The 16615-nt window shown below is 42.2% G+C and overlaps 1 protein-coding gene across 2 annotated transcripts in view; it reads right to left on the reverse strand.

Moving 5' to 3' along the window:
• Positions 1 to 11012, reverse strand: part of Cltc (clathrin heavy chain) — a 62217-nt gene extending 51205 nt beyond the window's left edge. For both annotated transcript variants that reach the window (XM_005350468.2, XM_005350467.3), the window contains exon 1: positions 10693 to 11012. In XM_005350468.2, coding sequence (XP_005350525.1) covers positions 10693 to 10734 — 42 coding nt within the window. In that variant the 5' untranslated portion in view covers positions 10735 to 11012. The remainder of the gene's footprint in view (positions 1 to 10692) is intronic.
• Positions 11013 to 16615: the final 5603 nt, after the last annotated feature.

Consider the following 16615-nt stretch of genomic DNA (forward strand, 5'->3'; position numbering starts at 1 on the left):
AAACCTGTGTAGGAGAAATGGTGCAGAAGACGAGCATTCCTGCTCCTCCGGGGGACCAGAGATAGTTCCCAGCACCCATGTTGGGCGGTTCACAACTAGTACCTCTACCTCCAGCTTCGGGGGCCTCTTCTGATCGCATGGGTACCCTGAACCTATCCCCTACTTATTAAAAAAAAAAGTAGTAACTTAAAAAAATATTTTTTATTGATTTTTATTGAGCTCTACATTTTTCTCTGCTCCCCTCCCTGCCTCTCCCTTCCTCTTCAACCCTCTCCCAGGGTCCCCATGTTCCCAATTTACTCAGGAGAGCTTGTCTTTTTCTACTTCTCATGTAGATTTTTACACATCACATTTCAGAAACTTTAACTTTGTTATGTATTCCCCCACAAAGTTTACAAACAGGAAACTAAAACCCAAATCATATATAAATCATATTGTTGTAATGGTGGGCCTTTGGGGGTATTATGGTTTTGATATGAAATGCCTCCTACAAGCTCACATGTTCAGTTACTTGATCCTCAGTTCCTTGGCAGCTTTATGTTGGAATTCTGGAGAAGTGAGAGGGATAGCATCTGCTTCTAGCAGTCATGACATTAAGAGCCCCTTCACTCAACCATGAGGAGTAGACACCTACTGCCATCATTTATCTGCCCAAGAATATATACCCAAACAACCATAGACTGAACCCCAAAACCCATTTCTACCTTCAGGTCACGTTCACAGATATCTTGGTCACAGCTACACAAAAAATAACACAGAATGTAACAAAGATTAGATGAGGTGACATTGCTCTATAAGAGACAAGTCCAAATCAAGTTACTCTCCTCTTGCCACATGATGTCTTCTGTAACTAGGCCCTTACCAAATGCAAATCAATGTTCTTGCACTTGTCACCTCCCAGAATCATAAGCCAAATAAATTTCTAGTCTTTATAAATTACATGTTCTTGTGTGTATTCTGTAATAGCAACAAAAATCAACAGACACTATTTTCATAAGCATTTTTTTAATATCAGTGCCTTTATTAGTACCAGAAAATCATCTCTATCCCAAAGTGCTTTTTAAAATCCATTATGGTAGCACCAAGCTGTGGTGGCGCATGCCTTTAATCCCAGCACTCAAGAGGCAGAGGTAGGCAGATCTCTGTGAGTTTGAGGCCAGCCTGGTCTACAGAGTGAGTTCCGGGACAGGCACCAAAGCTACAGAAAAACCCTGTCTCGAAAAATAAAAACAAACAAAAAAATCCATTATGGTTGCATTGGAGAAATTTCTCAGTGGTTAAAAGCACTGGCTGCTCTTCCAGAGGACCCAGGTTTGAAACTCAGCATTTGTATGGTGGTTCACAATCATCTGAGCTCTCTCTATATATATAAATGTATAATATATAATACATATTATCTATTAATAATGTTTATTAAATTTATTATGGTACAACCACAAAACTTTTAGACATGCTTCAAATTTCCATGTGCCTATCAGGAATTCCTTCCCATTTGTCTTAGGATACAAGTTATCAGGGAGTAGTTAAGATGTTGTGACATCCAACATTTCCAATTGTGAGAACACATAAAGAAGAAGGAATTGTAAGATATATAAAGTAGCCTTATTCAAATACGGGTGATTTCAGGCACATGGTAGTTTCTGTCAAATAATGTTTTGGTGTTCAAATAAGTAACTGTGAGAGGCTTAATAACATGCAGAGTTCTGTTTTTCCAAACAGAGTCTTGCTATATATATATATATAATCATGGTTGGCTTGGTACTCAATATACAAGGTAAGCTGGTCTCAACTTGGACCATTCCTCTTGCTACCATATCAGGCTCAGCAAGGCCCTTTTACTATAAACTCTAACTTACAGCTACAATAGCGCATGGGTTGAGTGTGTGTCTGTGTGCCATGACACCTGTGTGGAAATCAGAGAGCAACTCTCTGGAACTGGTTCTCCCCTTCCACTATGAGTTCCAGGGACTAGTGAGTCATCAGATTTCCACAGCAAGCACTTTTTCTTGCTGAGCCAACTTGCAGGCCCTCAGGAAGACTCTTAAAGCAATCCTTTCCCAAAAGATGTTTTAAGGTTAAAAGTCAAACAAACAGCCAAGTGGTGGTGGCACACACCTTAAATCCTAGCACTCAGGAAACAAAGGCAGGGGATCTCTATGAATTTAGAAGACAACCAAGGCTATGTAGAGAAACCCTATCTCAAACTCCACTCCCCCTACCCCCCCCAACACAAAAACCAAACAAACACAAATCCATCTTGTCTACATTTTGATATGCCCAAATATAAACTTGCAGAGCAGGGAAAGAGATGGGTTTTATAGACCATGTACCCCTTACAGGTTTCTTTTCACCTAATTCCTCATCCTCAAACTAAGATCCATTCAAACTTCTATAAGCCTATATATTCATAAATTCTACAAGTTGAGCATGTGTAGTCTTTGGTGGTTTCTCAGATGAGCCAGCTGATCAGAAATAAATGAAAGCAACTGTCAACTGTTAACCAACTCCTACTTTTCATCTACTATGATTCCAGTTTCCGTAGATGAAGATCATCAAAACACTGTCATCTCTAAGACCCTCTAGTGTGCATCAACATTGGGTTCTTCCCTTCCCTACTCCAGAAATGGCCTAGGTATAGAAAACGGGAAACATTCTGGCAAAACTTCAAGATCTTGGCTTCAATAACTGAGCAGACTGTAGTTTTCTCTTTCAACATGCCATGCATGTGTACCTTGAGTAGATAAGAGGACACTTCTCCAAGACAGGTGAGAAGGATTAATATCTACAAGGTTTGAGTATTATATCATACACACAACCTATACTACAGTCTAACTTCACAGTTGCTGAGCAGTATGCTAATAAATGAGGAAGTTGGGACAAGCTAAAATCCTGACACAATCAAATAAAACCCAGAATGGCATTTTCCAGAACTGTACACTGCAGTTTAAAGTTTCAAGTATGTCGAAATGTGGTTTTAATGAGTTTTGTTCCTATTCTTGCAGAAATAACAGGAAAAGAAAGCCTACTTTACCTAACTTAAAAGCAAGCAAATAAACAAATGAACAAAAACAACTTACCTATTAAGTCATAACAGAAAGTACTAACATAGCTGCCTCCAAAGCACAACCCTACAGATCTGCAACCATTTTTGTTCCTATCCCTATTCCTATGATACTCAAGCTGAGCAAGCATACTCTACTCTTCCCTCCCTGATCCTCAAGTACAACAAGGTCTTCCAATTCAAGTTTTGCATTAGTATAAACCCCAAAACAGGTACAGTGATATAGACAACAGTGGGTTCTGAATGGAACACACTCACTCTTGTCACTAAGGAAAAGGCAACAGTAAAGTCACAAAAACTTCTACCTAATGAGGATACAAGTTAACTTGATCCTAATATATTCTGGATATTTTATCTGAGAACTTAGAGTATCATTTAAATAATTAAAGCAAAGAGAAAAAAATATTGGCTCACATAAAAGCTATTATGCCCCCAGACATGGCAACACATGCCTGTAATTCTAGCCCTTAGGAGGCTAAGGTAAGAGGACAAAGAACTCAAGGACACTTAGTCTACATAAGAAGAAAGACTATCTTCAAAACAAAACCATCGAAACTAAAACTGCTGGGGCTGGAGAAACAGTTCCACATTAAGCACTAGCTAGGGGGCTGGAGAGATGGCTCAGAGGTTAAGAGCACTGACTGCTCTTCCAGAGGTCCTGAGTTCGATTCCCAGCAACCACATGGTGGCTCACAACCATCTGTAATGAGATCTGGTGCCCCCTTATGGCCTGAGGGCATACATGGAGGCTGAACACTGTGTACATAATAAATAAATAAATAAATAAATGAATAAATGGATAAATAAAACAAAAGGAAGCACTAGCTATTCCTCCAAATGACCTGAGTTCAATTCCCAGCATCTAAAGTGTAACTTTCAATTTCTGTACTCCAGATCCAGGGGACCCAAAGCCCTCTTCTTGCCTCTGTGAGCATTGCACACAATGTGGTACACATACCTACACACAGACAAAACACTCAAATGCATGAAAAAAAAACACTACGAAATGTATGAATTAAAGAACACCTCAGTAAAACAAGCAATAGTAACATATTTTTTAAATTTTATTATGGTATACGTGTGCATGATGTGTGTATGTGCATGCAAAAGCATGAAATAATATGTATGGAGAGGTCAAAGGAAAACTTTGTGCATTCAGTCAGATATACAGTTTGTGAAGTCAATGCAGTGGGTTCAAGTGGTTGAATCCAGGTGGCTAGACTTGCACAGCCAATTGCCTTTACCAGTTGAGCCACTTCACGAACCTAACAGTGAAATATTTTGCAGTTCAAACTATATAGACTATTCATTGAAAAAAACACTTTGCCAAACTGAAAATATAAATATTAAAATCTAATCACTATCTGTGTGGCCCTGTAAGTTTACTGCTGTAACTTCAGCTTTCCTATCTATAAAGTAAGGGTAATCTCATCTATCCATAGAATAAAACATTTAGTAAGTTTTTAGTAAGTACATAGTAGGTATTTAAGTAATGGTAAAAGTCAATGGAGAATGATTTTGTAGCTCAAATCTGAGGGCAATTATCCAAGCTTTTGGCCATCCCTACAAGTTAATAACATTAGAGTTGATGAACTGATTTGGTAGACACCAAGAGGTATGATTGCCACTGGCTTATAAGATAACTGACTTCATGTAGTGTTAGCATGGCATATATGTAAAAGGAATTCATTCTAGTATAAAGGACTACCAACTATGAACATAGTTCCCACTTCAGTCTATATTCACTTCACCATTACCACTAAGACCATGAGCTTGAGACCAGCCTTCTTGACTACATAGCTAAGATAAACCCTATCCCCCCCCCCCCAAAATAAAACCCCAAAACCAAACAGCAAAAGAGTAGGGTGCAGTGGGCACAGGCTGCTCTCACTCTAAATGTATAGCAACTATACAATTTTAGCAATCTCTGAGCTTGCCTGGTCTACAGTGAGATACTGCCTCAAAGGGGGGGGATGTACACTAATAAAGGCCTGGCTAGTATTCGTGTGTGTGTGTGTGTGTGTGTGTTTGTGTGGTTTTTCGAGACAGGGTTTCTCTGTAGCTTTGGAGCCTGTCCTAGAACTAGCTCTTGTAGACCAGGCTGCTCTTGAACTCACAGAGATCTGCCTGCCTCTGCCTTCTAAGTGCTGGGGTTAAAAGTGTGCATCACCACCGCCCAGCCCATATCTGTTATTAGATGTGGTTACTGATATTTCTGAAAAGTATCTGCCCTATGAACAACAATTAAAAACTATACCAAAGGGCTGGAGAGATGGCTTAATGATTAAAAGCATTGTGTGCTCTTCCAAAGGACCCGAGTTTGATTCCCAGCAACCACATGGTAGCTCTCAACCATCTGTAATGAGGTCTGGTGTCCTCTTCAAAAAAAAAAAAAAAAAAACTATACCAAAGTCACACAATGAAAACTCACAGATTTGGAGGGAGACATAATTTCAGATCACTAATTCTTTTTTTGTTTGTTTGTTTTTTTGTTTTTCGAGACAGGGTTTCTCTGTAACTTTGGAGCCTGTCCTGGAACTAACTATTGTAGACCAGGCTAGCCTCGAACTCACAGAGATCCACCTGCCTCTTCCTCCTGAGTGCTGGGATTAAAGGCGTGCATCACCACCCACGGCCAGATCACTAATTCTTAAAAACGTTGTATTAAGCCGGGCAGAAGTAAGTGGATCTTAATGAATTTGAGACCAGCCTGGTCTACAAGAGCTAGTTCCAGGACAGCTAGGGCTATTTCCGAAACCCTGTCTCGGAAAAAAAAAAATTAAATTCTATATATCAAATGTTCAGATACAAAAGATCTACACAGAGACAGCGCCCATAGTTACAAATGAAACAAGAACCCAAGATGCAATCTGTATTAATTATTCAAATCCATGGCCATAAACAACACTTCACACTGAGCTCTTGAAACTTGGATACTGTGATTCATTTTACATTAGTTTGAATCAAATAACTAGTAGTTGATGACTGAATCAACTATTAGAACATCAAGTAAGTTGGACATGGTGGTGTACGCCTTTGGAGTCCCAGAACTAGGGAATCAGAGGTAGGTGGATCTCTTTGAGTTTGAGTTCCAGGCCACTTAGGGCTACATAGTAAGACCCATTTTGAATAAAATTTTAAAGTAAACCAAAATGTTCAAAAATAGTAAAATACAATGATAGCAAATTTATACTGATTACATGATAAAATAGTATTTTCAGTGCAATGAGTTAAATAAAACATAAATTCCATCTCTATGTTTAGTTTTAATATGGCCACCACAGTGTAAAGCAAAGTGGCTCACTTTTTCTGGTAGTCAGCACTTGTTTCACCAGCCTGAGCCCTCCTTTGTTCACTGTTATCACATCACTGATCACACTTTAAACAGGTAAGTTTAAAGAGCTAAGATCAAAGTCCAACAGGAAACAGCAGCAGTAGGAAATCTGTGGAGCTTCTTGCTCTCTTTTTTAAAAGTTAAGATTTATTTATTTTATTCGCAGGAGCATTTTGCCTGTATATGCGTACTGTCCTTGGAGGTCAGAAGAGCTCCTGGAATTGGAGTTACAGATGACTGTGGGCTATCATTTGCGTGTGAGGAGCCAAACCCAGGTGCTCTCAGAGTAACAATCACTGGGCATCTCTCCAGTCCCTGCGTGGCATCTCTTAAAGGCAATCACTTCAGCAGTGCATGGTGGCAGGCCTAGAACTCCAACACTGAGGAGGCTTGAGTCTAAAGACACCCTGAGCAAATTAGCAAGATACTGTCTCAAAAATACATGGTTTAGGGGCTGGAGAAATGGCTCAGTGGTTTAAGAGCATTGCCTGCTCTTCCAAAGGTCCTGAGTTCAATTCCCAGCAACCACATGGTGGCTCACAACCGTCTGTAATGAGGTCTGGTGCCCTCTTCTGACCTACAGATATACACACAGACAGAATATTGTATACATAATAAATAAATAAATATTTAAAAAAAAATACATGGTTTAGCCGGGCGGTGGTGGCACACGCCTTTAATCCCAGCACTTGGGAGGCAGAGGCAGGCGGATCTCTGTGAGTTCGAGACCAGCCTGGTCTACAGAGCTAGTTCCAGGACAGGCTCCAAAACCACAGAGAAACCCTGTCTCGAAAAAAAAAAAAAAAAAAAAAAAAAAAACATGGTTTATGGCCAGGTGTGCTGGTATGTGCTGTAATCCCAGCACTCTGGAGCCAGAAGCAAGCAGATTGCAGAGTTCAAGGCCAGCCTGGTAAGCGTAGTGAGTTCCAGACTAGACTGTGCTATGCAGTAAGACCCAGTCTCAAAAAAAGGAGAGGGATGGAGGGGAGCAAGAAAGGGAAGGAAAAAAAAATCATTCCATGCTTCAAAGTACTGTTTTAGAACTCCCAGGTATAGGTCCCATTCTGACTATGGTCCGGAACACTACCTCAGTCCTCCTTCATTGTCAGTAAGAGAAAGGGCCAAGGACTGAGCAAGGGCAGAAAAGTGCCTAACAACACAAAAGGGACGGTCAAGAATCTGCTGTTCTCGTCACTCTCTGGTCCTCATTTATCACCATGTCCCTAAAGATAGAAATCCCAGCTATGATCAGAAACAATTGTTCCAACAGCAAACTACCAAGTTCCTAACACTACAAATTTCACCGCATTAAAATGAAAACTATAGTTTTACATACCTTAAAGTATTCCCCAATCCGACCACAAGTATTTTCATTAAAATTAGCTAAACTCCTTAAAGCTGAGTAAGCTAACACTTAAAAAATTTTTTTTTTAAAAAAAATCTGTCTTTAGTTGAGAAACTCTTTCCATGGTAGACTAATTCCAGGCTATGTGCTCTCCTAGTCCGTCTAAGCATTTACTTCATCCCAGCAAAACCCTGCTTTCTCTTTGAAAACCAAAACCTTAGCAAGAATCCTACTATTCAACTCAGCAACATACTGCACGCCTGCATGTATGAATCAAAGGGAGAACAGAATAGGGAGATTTGTAAACAAACACTAAAAGTAAAACAGAATGTGCCAATCACAAAGATGTTTAATATGCCAAGAATTGAGAATTTCAGGCAGTGGGGTTTTGTTATTGTTTTGTATTTTGACACAGGGTTTTGATGGCTGGCAAATTTAGTGAATTCTGCAGCCTACAATTTCTTCAGAATCTGCAACTCTGACAAAAACTCCTTCATCACATAAAATATTTACATTTATATAATGTGATATGATGTGATTGATGTTCCAAGCCTTGATGATACATCTTCATGAAAATAAAGAGCAAGTTTTGTTTTGTTTTTTTGAGACAGGGTTTCGCTGTAGTTTTAGAGCCTGTCCTGGAACTAGCTCTTGTAGAGCAGGCTGGCCTCAAACTCAGAGATCCGCCTGCCTCTGCCTCCCGAGTGCTAGGATGCGCCACTACTGTCCGGGTTAAGAGCAAGTTTTTATTTACAGCATCTTAAAAGCTTAAACTTTTAAGTTTCACAAGTTAACTCGACGCTCCCTAGTTCCTCATTTCCAGCTCTCCTGTGTGTTTTAGAAAACTGTTCTCTGCTAAGCAGAGCGGCAGAGGAAGATGGCTGAATAACCCTTACAATGACGTGTTCAAGAGGGGATAAACACCTGAGGTCAGGAGATGCATCATCTTGGAAGAGAACAATGATTAGGGCTTTTGGTGCAATTGACCACTACCTACTGGAGTGGAATCCTACCAGCCAAGCCTAAACTAAAGTGTAACAAGGTCCTACCAAAAAAAAAAAATCAACATCCGAGATCTTCAAGAATACTTGTAAAGCTATTTTATAAATATTCAAAATCTTCACGTTTTAGAAGGAAACAGTTGCAACTATTTGCAGAAACTGCTACTCACATGCCACACCTGCATCAAATTTATTTTAATTAAGGACAAGCACTCGGGAGGCAGAGGCAGGCGGATCTCTGTGAGTCGAGACCAGCCTGGTCTACAGAGCTAGTTCCAGGACAGGCTCCAAAACCACAGAGAAACCCTGTCTCGGAAAAAAAAAAAAAAAAAATAAGGACAAGTTTGGATTCCAATCTGTAGGACCATTCAACAATTCTTGTCTCATATAATAGAAATGAAAAACTATTACTCAACCAACGATCAACAAATAAGATTTACCAAGGAGCAAACCATTGTCATGGGAAATGATTAGCAACTGCCTTTGTTTCTCTTGCATATAGTTTATAAACATGTTTGCAGAAAAGTATTTATTTCTGGTGTACTTTAGTGCGTACAAAACCATTGTTCACTAGGATGCAGAAACAGTGCAAAGGCACTAATTGTTCATATTCATTTTTAACAGAGGGAACCCAAACAAGTTTGAACTGAGGACAACAATTTCTTTCTTGATCAGTATTGTCATGTTTTAGACATTTGGATAATTGTGATCTTATTGCCAATTATTTATTATTATTATTATTACCAGACCACTGCACCTTCTTTCAGAAATTAGCCCTTCAGAAGACAGAGCTGAAAGCAGGTTCCCTCATGGGGATAGTTGGGCGAAATAACTGAATATGAATAAATAATGATGTTAAAGAGTTAGGACAAGTGAACCAGGAAAATCAGCAGTTCTGAAGAAGTTTAATTCAGCGAAGCCCTGCAATGGTCACCTGTCTAGGCCAACCGCTGGCATGCTGCCAGGCTAGACAATGGTGTACTGACTCCAGGATAAGGCACAGTGGGGGGAAGGACGCCCCAACCTACTGAAAAGAAGTCAGTTACAGATCAACTAGTCTGGTACTGACTCAGAGCAGGTATGCACGCACTATCAGGCTCTGCCGAATTCCACACAGCCCTCTGAGACATACTCCTGCCCTAATCCCACAACTACCTGCTAGATTCCAAAAGGCCACAAATAGCCTCTAAATAGCACTGCCTACCTTACAGAATCAAAGTGAAGCTAAGAGCTAAAGCACCCCACGAAGAAACCAAGAAAGGAAGAATGTGTGCGTTCCCCTTGGGACCTTGACCCCATGCTCCCTGAGGCTGACACCGCCCCTAGCCGCCCCTCTATTCTATCTTCTTTCTGTTCCCGCAGTGAGTGACCTTGGGTTCCTTATAAATTCGGGGAAGGCAAGACACAAGCCACTGCTACTCCAACCCCAAGGTGCCTTTCTCGGTTGTGAACTGCAGAGGGAGGATGAAGAAGGCTGCTCCTCCCCAAGCCACCCGCCACACAATTTCTGGGTGCAGACTCGATGTGGAAATGGGACTAGACCAGGGGAAGGTGACAGCCTTGAATCGGCCCGGGGTGAAAGAGAATTCAAGCTCCGGGAGAAACGTGCGAGAGTCTCTCCCACCTACCCCCCAACTCAAATGAATGAACTGGGTAAAAAGGGAAGGGGTTCTAGTCTAGTATGCGCAGTTCTTGCAATTCAGGAAGCAGAATAAGAGGCCGTCAGACGTAAGGCCTGGCCCCGCCGCCCTTTGCACTCCGATTCGTCATTTCCATCGTAGTCTAATATCACTTAACCCTTTAAGCTTTTAAGACAGTATCCCTTCCTCCATCTACGCCAAAACCGAACCCCCCCCCCTCCGCTCCCCTCGCTCCCTTTCGGGCCGGGCCACCAGTTTTTTCTTTCCGACTACCCTCGGAAAGGCCCTCAGCAGCCCCGACCCACACACACCTGGAGATGCTCCTGAAAACGAATTGGCAGAATCTGGGCCATGGTGCTGTCGGGGGATATGATCTCCTCCTGTCACTGGGGCTACGGGGCAGAGCCTGCCCGGGCTCTCCAAGGGAGAGGAGGAGAAGGGGAAGGGGGGAGGCTGGACTCAGCTGGATACTCTCCGGGGACGCAGGAAACTGGCAGGCAGACGAAAGAGCTTGGGTCGGGGGCGGAGGCTCCAGGGGCCGGGAGAGCCGCAATGGCGGAACCGGGAGCAGCGCAGACTCCGGAAACGGCTGAGCCCTGCGGAAGGATCCCGGGGCAGAACTCCGCCCAGCCTCCTCACCCCCTCCGCCTTATGTAGCCTTCCACGAGCGCCGCGCCGCGGTCGGGCGTAGGAATTCAGGGACGCAGTGCGCGGAGCGCTCTCCGCCGCAGCGACAGCGGGGAAACAGAGGAAGCCAGGGACTACTTTTTTTAGACTCATCACTTTCCCCAGGCTCCGGTTGCTCCCTCCTCCCCTCCCCCCTCCTTTTTTTTTTTTTTTTAACATTTTGCCACATCATGCGACTCGGGGCGACCGACGTCATTTCCGCAGGCGCTGTAGGACCCACCCACGCACTTCCCGGTGCACGTGATGCGGGTAGGGAAGGGTCGGTTGACGGCTGCCAGAGTGGAGGGCGAGGGCTAGGCAATGGCCGCGGCTTCTAGGAATGAGGTGGCGGTTGGGCCCCCTGCCGGCGTGGCGGCCGGGGCGTGAGGAGAGCGAGTTCCTGAGGCGGAGGCCGCGGCGTGGGCGCCGGGGTGACTCAGGAAAACGGCCGCGCCGCAGCGCTCTTCGGGCGGCCTCCCCCGCCCGGTTTCACGCAGTGGGTGGTTGCTGACACCTCAGGGAGGGGGACCACGCCGGCCCGCCAGCCTCCCTGCCCTGACGCACGCCCTTCTGACGCGGGGAGAACCGGCCGGCTCTCCGAGTTCCACCTCAAAGGACACTGAAGGCCATGTGAGCCGTGGCTCAGGCTGGCCCGGGGAGCGCTGCCGCGGACATCTTGGTGGATTTAGTTCCGCCTCGTGTAGAGCTCAGCTCGGCCTTGGCGACTCTCAGCCGCATCAGATGACTTGTTTAGATGGGGGTGGGGGCTGCTGCAAGAGACCTCTGGGGCTTTCTTGGAGCGGAGGGATTGACTGTCATGCGTTAGGAGGACGTTGCCTGTAGGAGCAGTGTGTGTTGTCAGTGTAAGCACTGCAAAACCGGAGCACCATGTCTTCCCCCTGCGTTAAGGTACCTGGAGCATCGTTAGCGACTGACAGCCCTTGATAAACTCTAAGATGTAGTGTTTCACAATAGCACCAGTGGAAGAAAGGTTTATAGACTTCAATGCCTTTCGTCTTTGTATTTTTTTTTTAATTCCTCTGAAAGTTCTTGAGAAGACTGTTTTCCCTGCCCTTTTCCCCTAAAGAACATAAGTCCTTACTGAGTATACAATAATTTCGTGTAAGCAGTTTTGCTTAGAGAAATCTGCCTAGTCATTTTAGTTGCTTTTAGTTTCTCCCAACACCCCACCCCACCCCCAAATCTTGTTGAGAGAAGAAACTGGCCAGTAAGAGGGCAGTCGGAGATGGTTGTGAAGAACAACCTTGCCACCATATTGTAGGATGCTCTGTTTGCATAATTTATTTTACTAAGACAAGCACTTGAATGGGCTCTGTCGTGCAGTGTTTGATAATGACCATTTTAATACGAGGCTTTAAGTACTTTTTTATTAGTGGGCAAATTCTAAATTAAAATTCTAAGGTAGTTACTGTTTTATTGCAGAAATGCCAGTAGCTAAGTCGAATTGCATTTTCAGTCTCAGAATTTGGGCTGTAAGAACTACATCATGAACAGATCACCACAATTTAATTTATTGACAAGTGCCTTGCATTTTCATACAGACCCTGTAATTTTAAGTATATTTAGAATCTCCAAAGCAATTGAGTCCTAGGACTGCTATGTCATCACACATAGAAATTTCAAGAATCAGTTGTTTTCAGAAATCATTTAGGAAGAAGAAAAATAAATTGTGATATCCCAAATTATTTTGCTTATTAATAGAACTGCCTTCTTGCCGGCCTGAGCTTTCTCACATCCTAATTATGAAAGACAGTATTGGAAAAACACTAAAAGCAGCTAAAATGACTAAGCAGATTTCTCTCAGCAAAGACACCTTAAATTTAAAAGTTAGTGTGCTTTTTTTTCCCCAAAGAGAAAAGGGCCGCATGATAATCAGTTATTACCCAGTGCTGGGGGTATTGTGGTACACATGTTTAACCCCCACACATTAGCAAGACCCTGTCCCACAAAACTAAAACAGCCCCCAAACTGGCATGTCTTTTTAAGATCAATAACTTGTAACGAAAGATGTATATTATGAGATTATGCTATCTAAGTATCGATGCCGCATAGAGACAGGAGAAAGGCAGTTCCCTACCTTCGAAACCAAGTCTCCTAAACTGTACCTGAAAGGCATGGTTTTAGGTCCTGCCTTAAAACAGATAACCTAATAAGCCCTAAAACAAATTCTGCTATCCAGAGTCATTCTTTTACGCGGAACGGACTGCTGCAATGGATGACTCATCAGCCTGGCTTTAGTTTCGGATGATTTAGTAAAGAAGCCATGTTCCTAAATGATCAAGGTCTGAAATTAAAGCTCCTTTTACAGTATTATGAATAGTAGCACCTTGCATACTAAGTGCCTTAAAAAATACATTGCTTGAGCTATTATTTTGAGTAATTCTAGTTTCTCAAGACCTACACAAGAAAACTATATTATTTATCAGTATCTATATTTTATGCCAGGAACTCTAAATATGTATAACCATCCTGGAAAAAACAAAAATCTAAAAACACCACTTTTAGGATGGGTGTGGTGGTACATACATACACTTCTTTAATCCCAGCACTTGGCACTTGGGAAATTTAGGAAGGAGAATCAGGAATTCAAGACTGTATTTCTGTATCAGTCAGGTTGAGCTACAGGAGACCCTGCCTCAAAACAAAAACCTTGATAGCCAGGAATCTGCACCTGCTTAGGTGAGGCAGGAGGATTGATGGCAGTTCAAGATCAGCCTAAAATAGAGACATTGTTTTAAAAAAAAAAAATGAAGAGACAACCCTTTTGTTGTAGGATTCCTACCCAGTTTTTCACTTTTTGTCTTTTCAAGACAGGGTTTCTCTGTGTAGCCTCAGACTGGCCTCAGACTAACAGAGATCCACTTGCTTCTGCCTCCTGAATGCTGGGATTAAAGGTATGCACCACTACCACCTGGGCACAGTTGTTCATCTTAAGACAACCCCAAAACTAAAGTATTTTTAAAATCTGACTTTTAAAAAAAGAACAGCTTGGGCTGGAGAGATGGCTCAGTGGTTAAGAGCATTGCCTGCTCTTCCAAAGGTCCTGAGTTCAATTCCCAGCAACCACATGGTGGCTCACAACCATCTGTAATGAGGTCTGGTGCCCTCTTCTGGCCTGCAGACATACACACAGACAGAACATTGTATACATAATAAATAAATAAATAAATAAATATTAAAAAAAAAGAACAGCTTTTACCACATTGTAAAAGTCACAGAGTAAAGGCATTCCTCAGATAGTCAAAGAACAAATTGAAAGCAGAACTCTAAAACTAATGCTTCATATCAAATATAATTCAGATTTTAATAAAACCATGAGAGACACTTTGGAATTACACAGGTAAGATAACTGATTTTGTCATTTAAACAGCACCTCTGAAATATCTCAGTCTTCTAGGACTACTGATAAAAATCCCAACAGGACTAGTCTAGGGCTTTATCTTTTCATGCAAGATAAAAGGACACCATAGCACTTGTCTCTAAGAAAGCAAATATTGCTTGGGTCTCAGGAATTGGTCAACATAGTATTTCAGTTCTTTATGATCAGGCAAAGTTCCTCAACAAGGATGAGGGGTGGACAGAAACATTTGCAAAGCAAAGTTTAGTATGAAATGGAGTTTATAAGCTATCCTTCACTGTCAAACTTTCTTTGAACCGCTGTATAGGCAAGATTTATAATGTGTCAGAATGGTAGTAAGGTCTGGGATATTCACCTTATTAGCACACATATGTTCCAAGTGAGAGGCTAAGACCAGCTTGGTGGGAACCAACCAATCTGGTTACATTAAACAGGTCCTTTCCATATTTTCTGACAGATCCTTGCAGAGAAAGGAAATAGCTTGGAACATTCCCTTACAAAGTTATTTAAGGCAGTGTGGTGGGTCACGCCTTTAATTCTAGCACTTGGGAGGAAGGCTAAATCAAGAGGAAGCTCAGTCTTGAATTTGAGGCCAGCCTAGGCTACACAGTAAGTTCCAGATCAGCCTGGATTACAGAATAAGACCTTGTCTGAAAAACCATTCTCCCCCAAAAGTCATCTTAGAACATTGGTTTAAATATAGTAGAATCACAGGCCAATGTGGAAGCACTTTAACCATGCTGATCAATAAATGCCAATCACATCCCTTCCCCCACCCAGTAATAAGTCACAAAAGCTTGAGAGGTTCTGTTGAATGCAAAAGCAATGAGGGTAAAATGAAGGAATTGTTATTGTTTTGTTTTTCGAGAGGGTTTCTCTAGTTTTGGAGCCTGTCTTGGAGCTCGCTCTGTAGACCAGGCTGGTCTTGAACTCACAGAGATCCTCTTGTCTCTCTGCCTCCTGAGTGCTGGAATTGAAGGCGTACACCATCACTGCCAAGCTTAGGAGAGATTTGTCACAGGTCTTTCCCTCCCAAATTTCTTATGTGTGTCTATGCATAATACATATTTACTCCAATGTTCATTAGGAACCAAACCATCCACCTTGTTTTAGTCTCTCACTGGGACCCAGGAGCTGAAAAGACAGCCCTCTCCCCTCACCTCTCCTCCAAGCACTAGGATTATAAGCACACATCACCATGCCTAGATTTTATTTTTTAAATTCCCTTTAAAAAATATGGGTGCTGACGATCAGACTCCCTACTTGCATAGTAAGCATTTTATCTACTACCTCCCAGCTCCTTCCCCGAGTTGTAAATATGTAGAACTGTCTTTTTCATGACCTAGAAGTATTACTGTTTCCAGGTCAAAGCAAAATATGACCCACAAACATGTTCCTTCAAAAATCAATTTTGTCATACTGAAAGGTTAGATCTCAGTAGCAGTGTATATACTTTTTATTAAACTTTCACGACCTCAGGACAGAATAGTTAAGGACTGAAAACTTAGTAAAGTTTTGGTTCATTCAGTAATGAAGGTTTAAGGAATTATAACCTAATTTATTCCCTTATATATTTTCCAACCTCTATAAAGTCAAATATGCAGATGTTAAATTATTTTGTAAAGACTTTATAAAAATTGAAATGGTGAGGTATGTTGCCCTTGAAGAGGATCAGAGTTCAGTTCCCAGCACCCACATTGAGCAGCTCACAGTCTTCTGTAATTCCAGTTCCAGGGGATCCAACACCCTCTTTTGTCCTATGCTACCGTATACAATTAGACATTTTTAAAGTTCAGAAAATTGATATAGAAAAGTAATTCTGAATCTTAAAGGTCTTATGTTCATCACAGTGATGTTTTTATATAGTACCCCAACAAACATTATCACCTCGTCTCAATATGTACCAAACCAGGAGCACAATAGAAAGAAAACCTAGGGAGGGGACAGTGCTAGGCATCACATACTAGGCAAGTGCCCTACCACTTACCTACATTTCCAACACATGGGGAAGCAGAGGCAGGAGAATCAGTGAGATTCAGAGGCTATCCTGGCCTACATAGCAAGTTCCAGGCTAGTCACAAATACAGAAGACCTTTTCTTATCCTGTCACAACTTGTAAAAATGTGTGCCGTCAGCCGGGCGATGGTGGCGCACGCCTTTAATCCCAGCACTCGGGAGGCAGAGGCAGG

This window comes from Microtus ochrogaster, chromosome 7 (genome assembly GCF_000317375.1).
Source record: "Microtus ochrogaster isolate Prairie Vole_2 chromosome 7, MicOch1.0, whole genome shotgun sequence".
NCBI lineage: Eukaryota > Metazoa > Chordata > Mammalia > Rodentia > Cricetidae > Microtus > Microtus ochrogaster.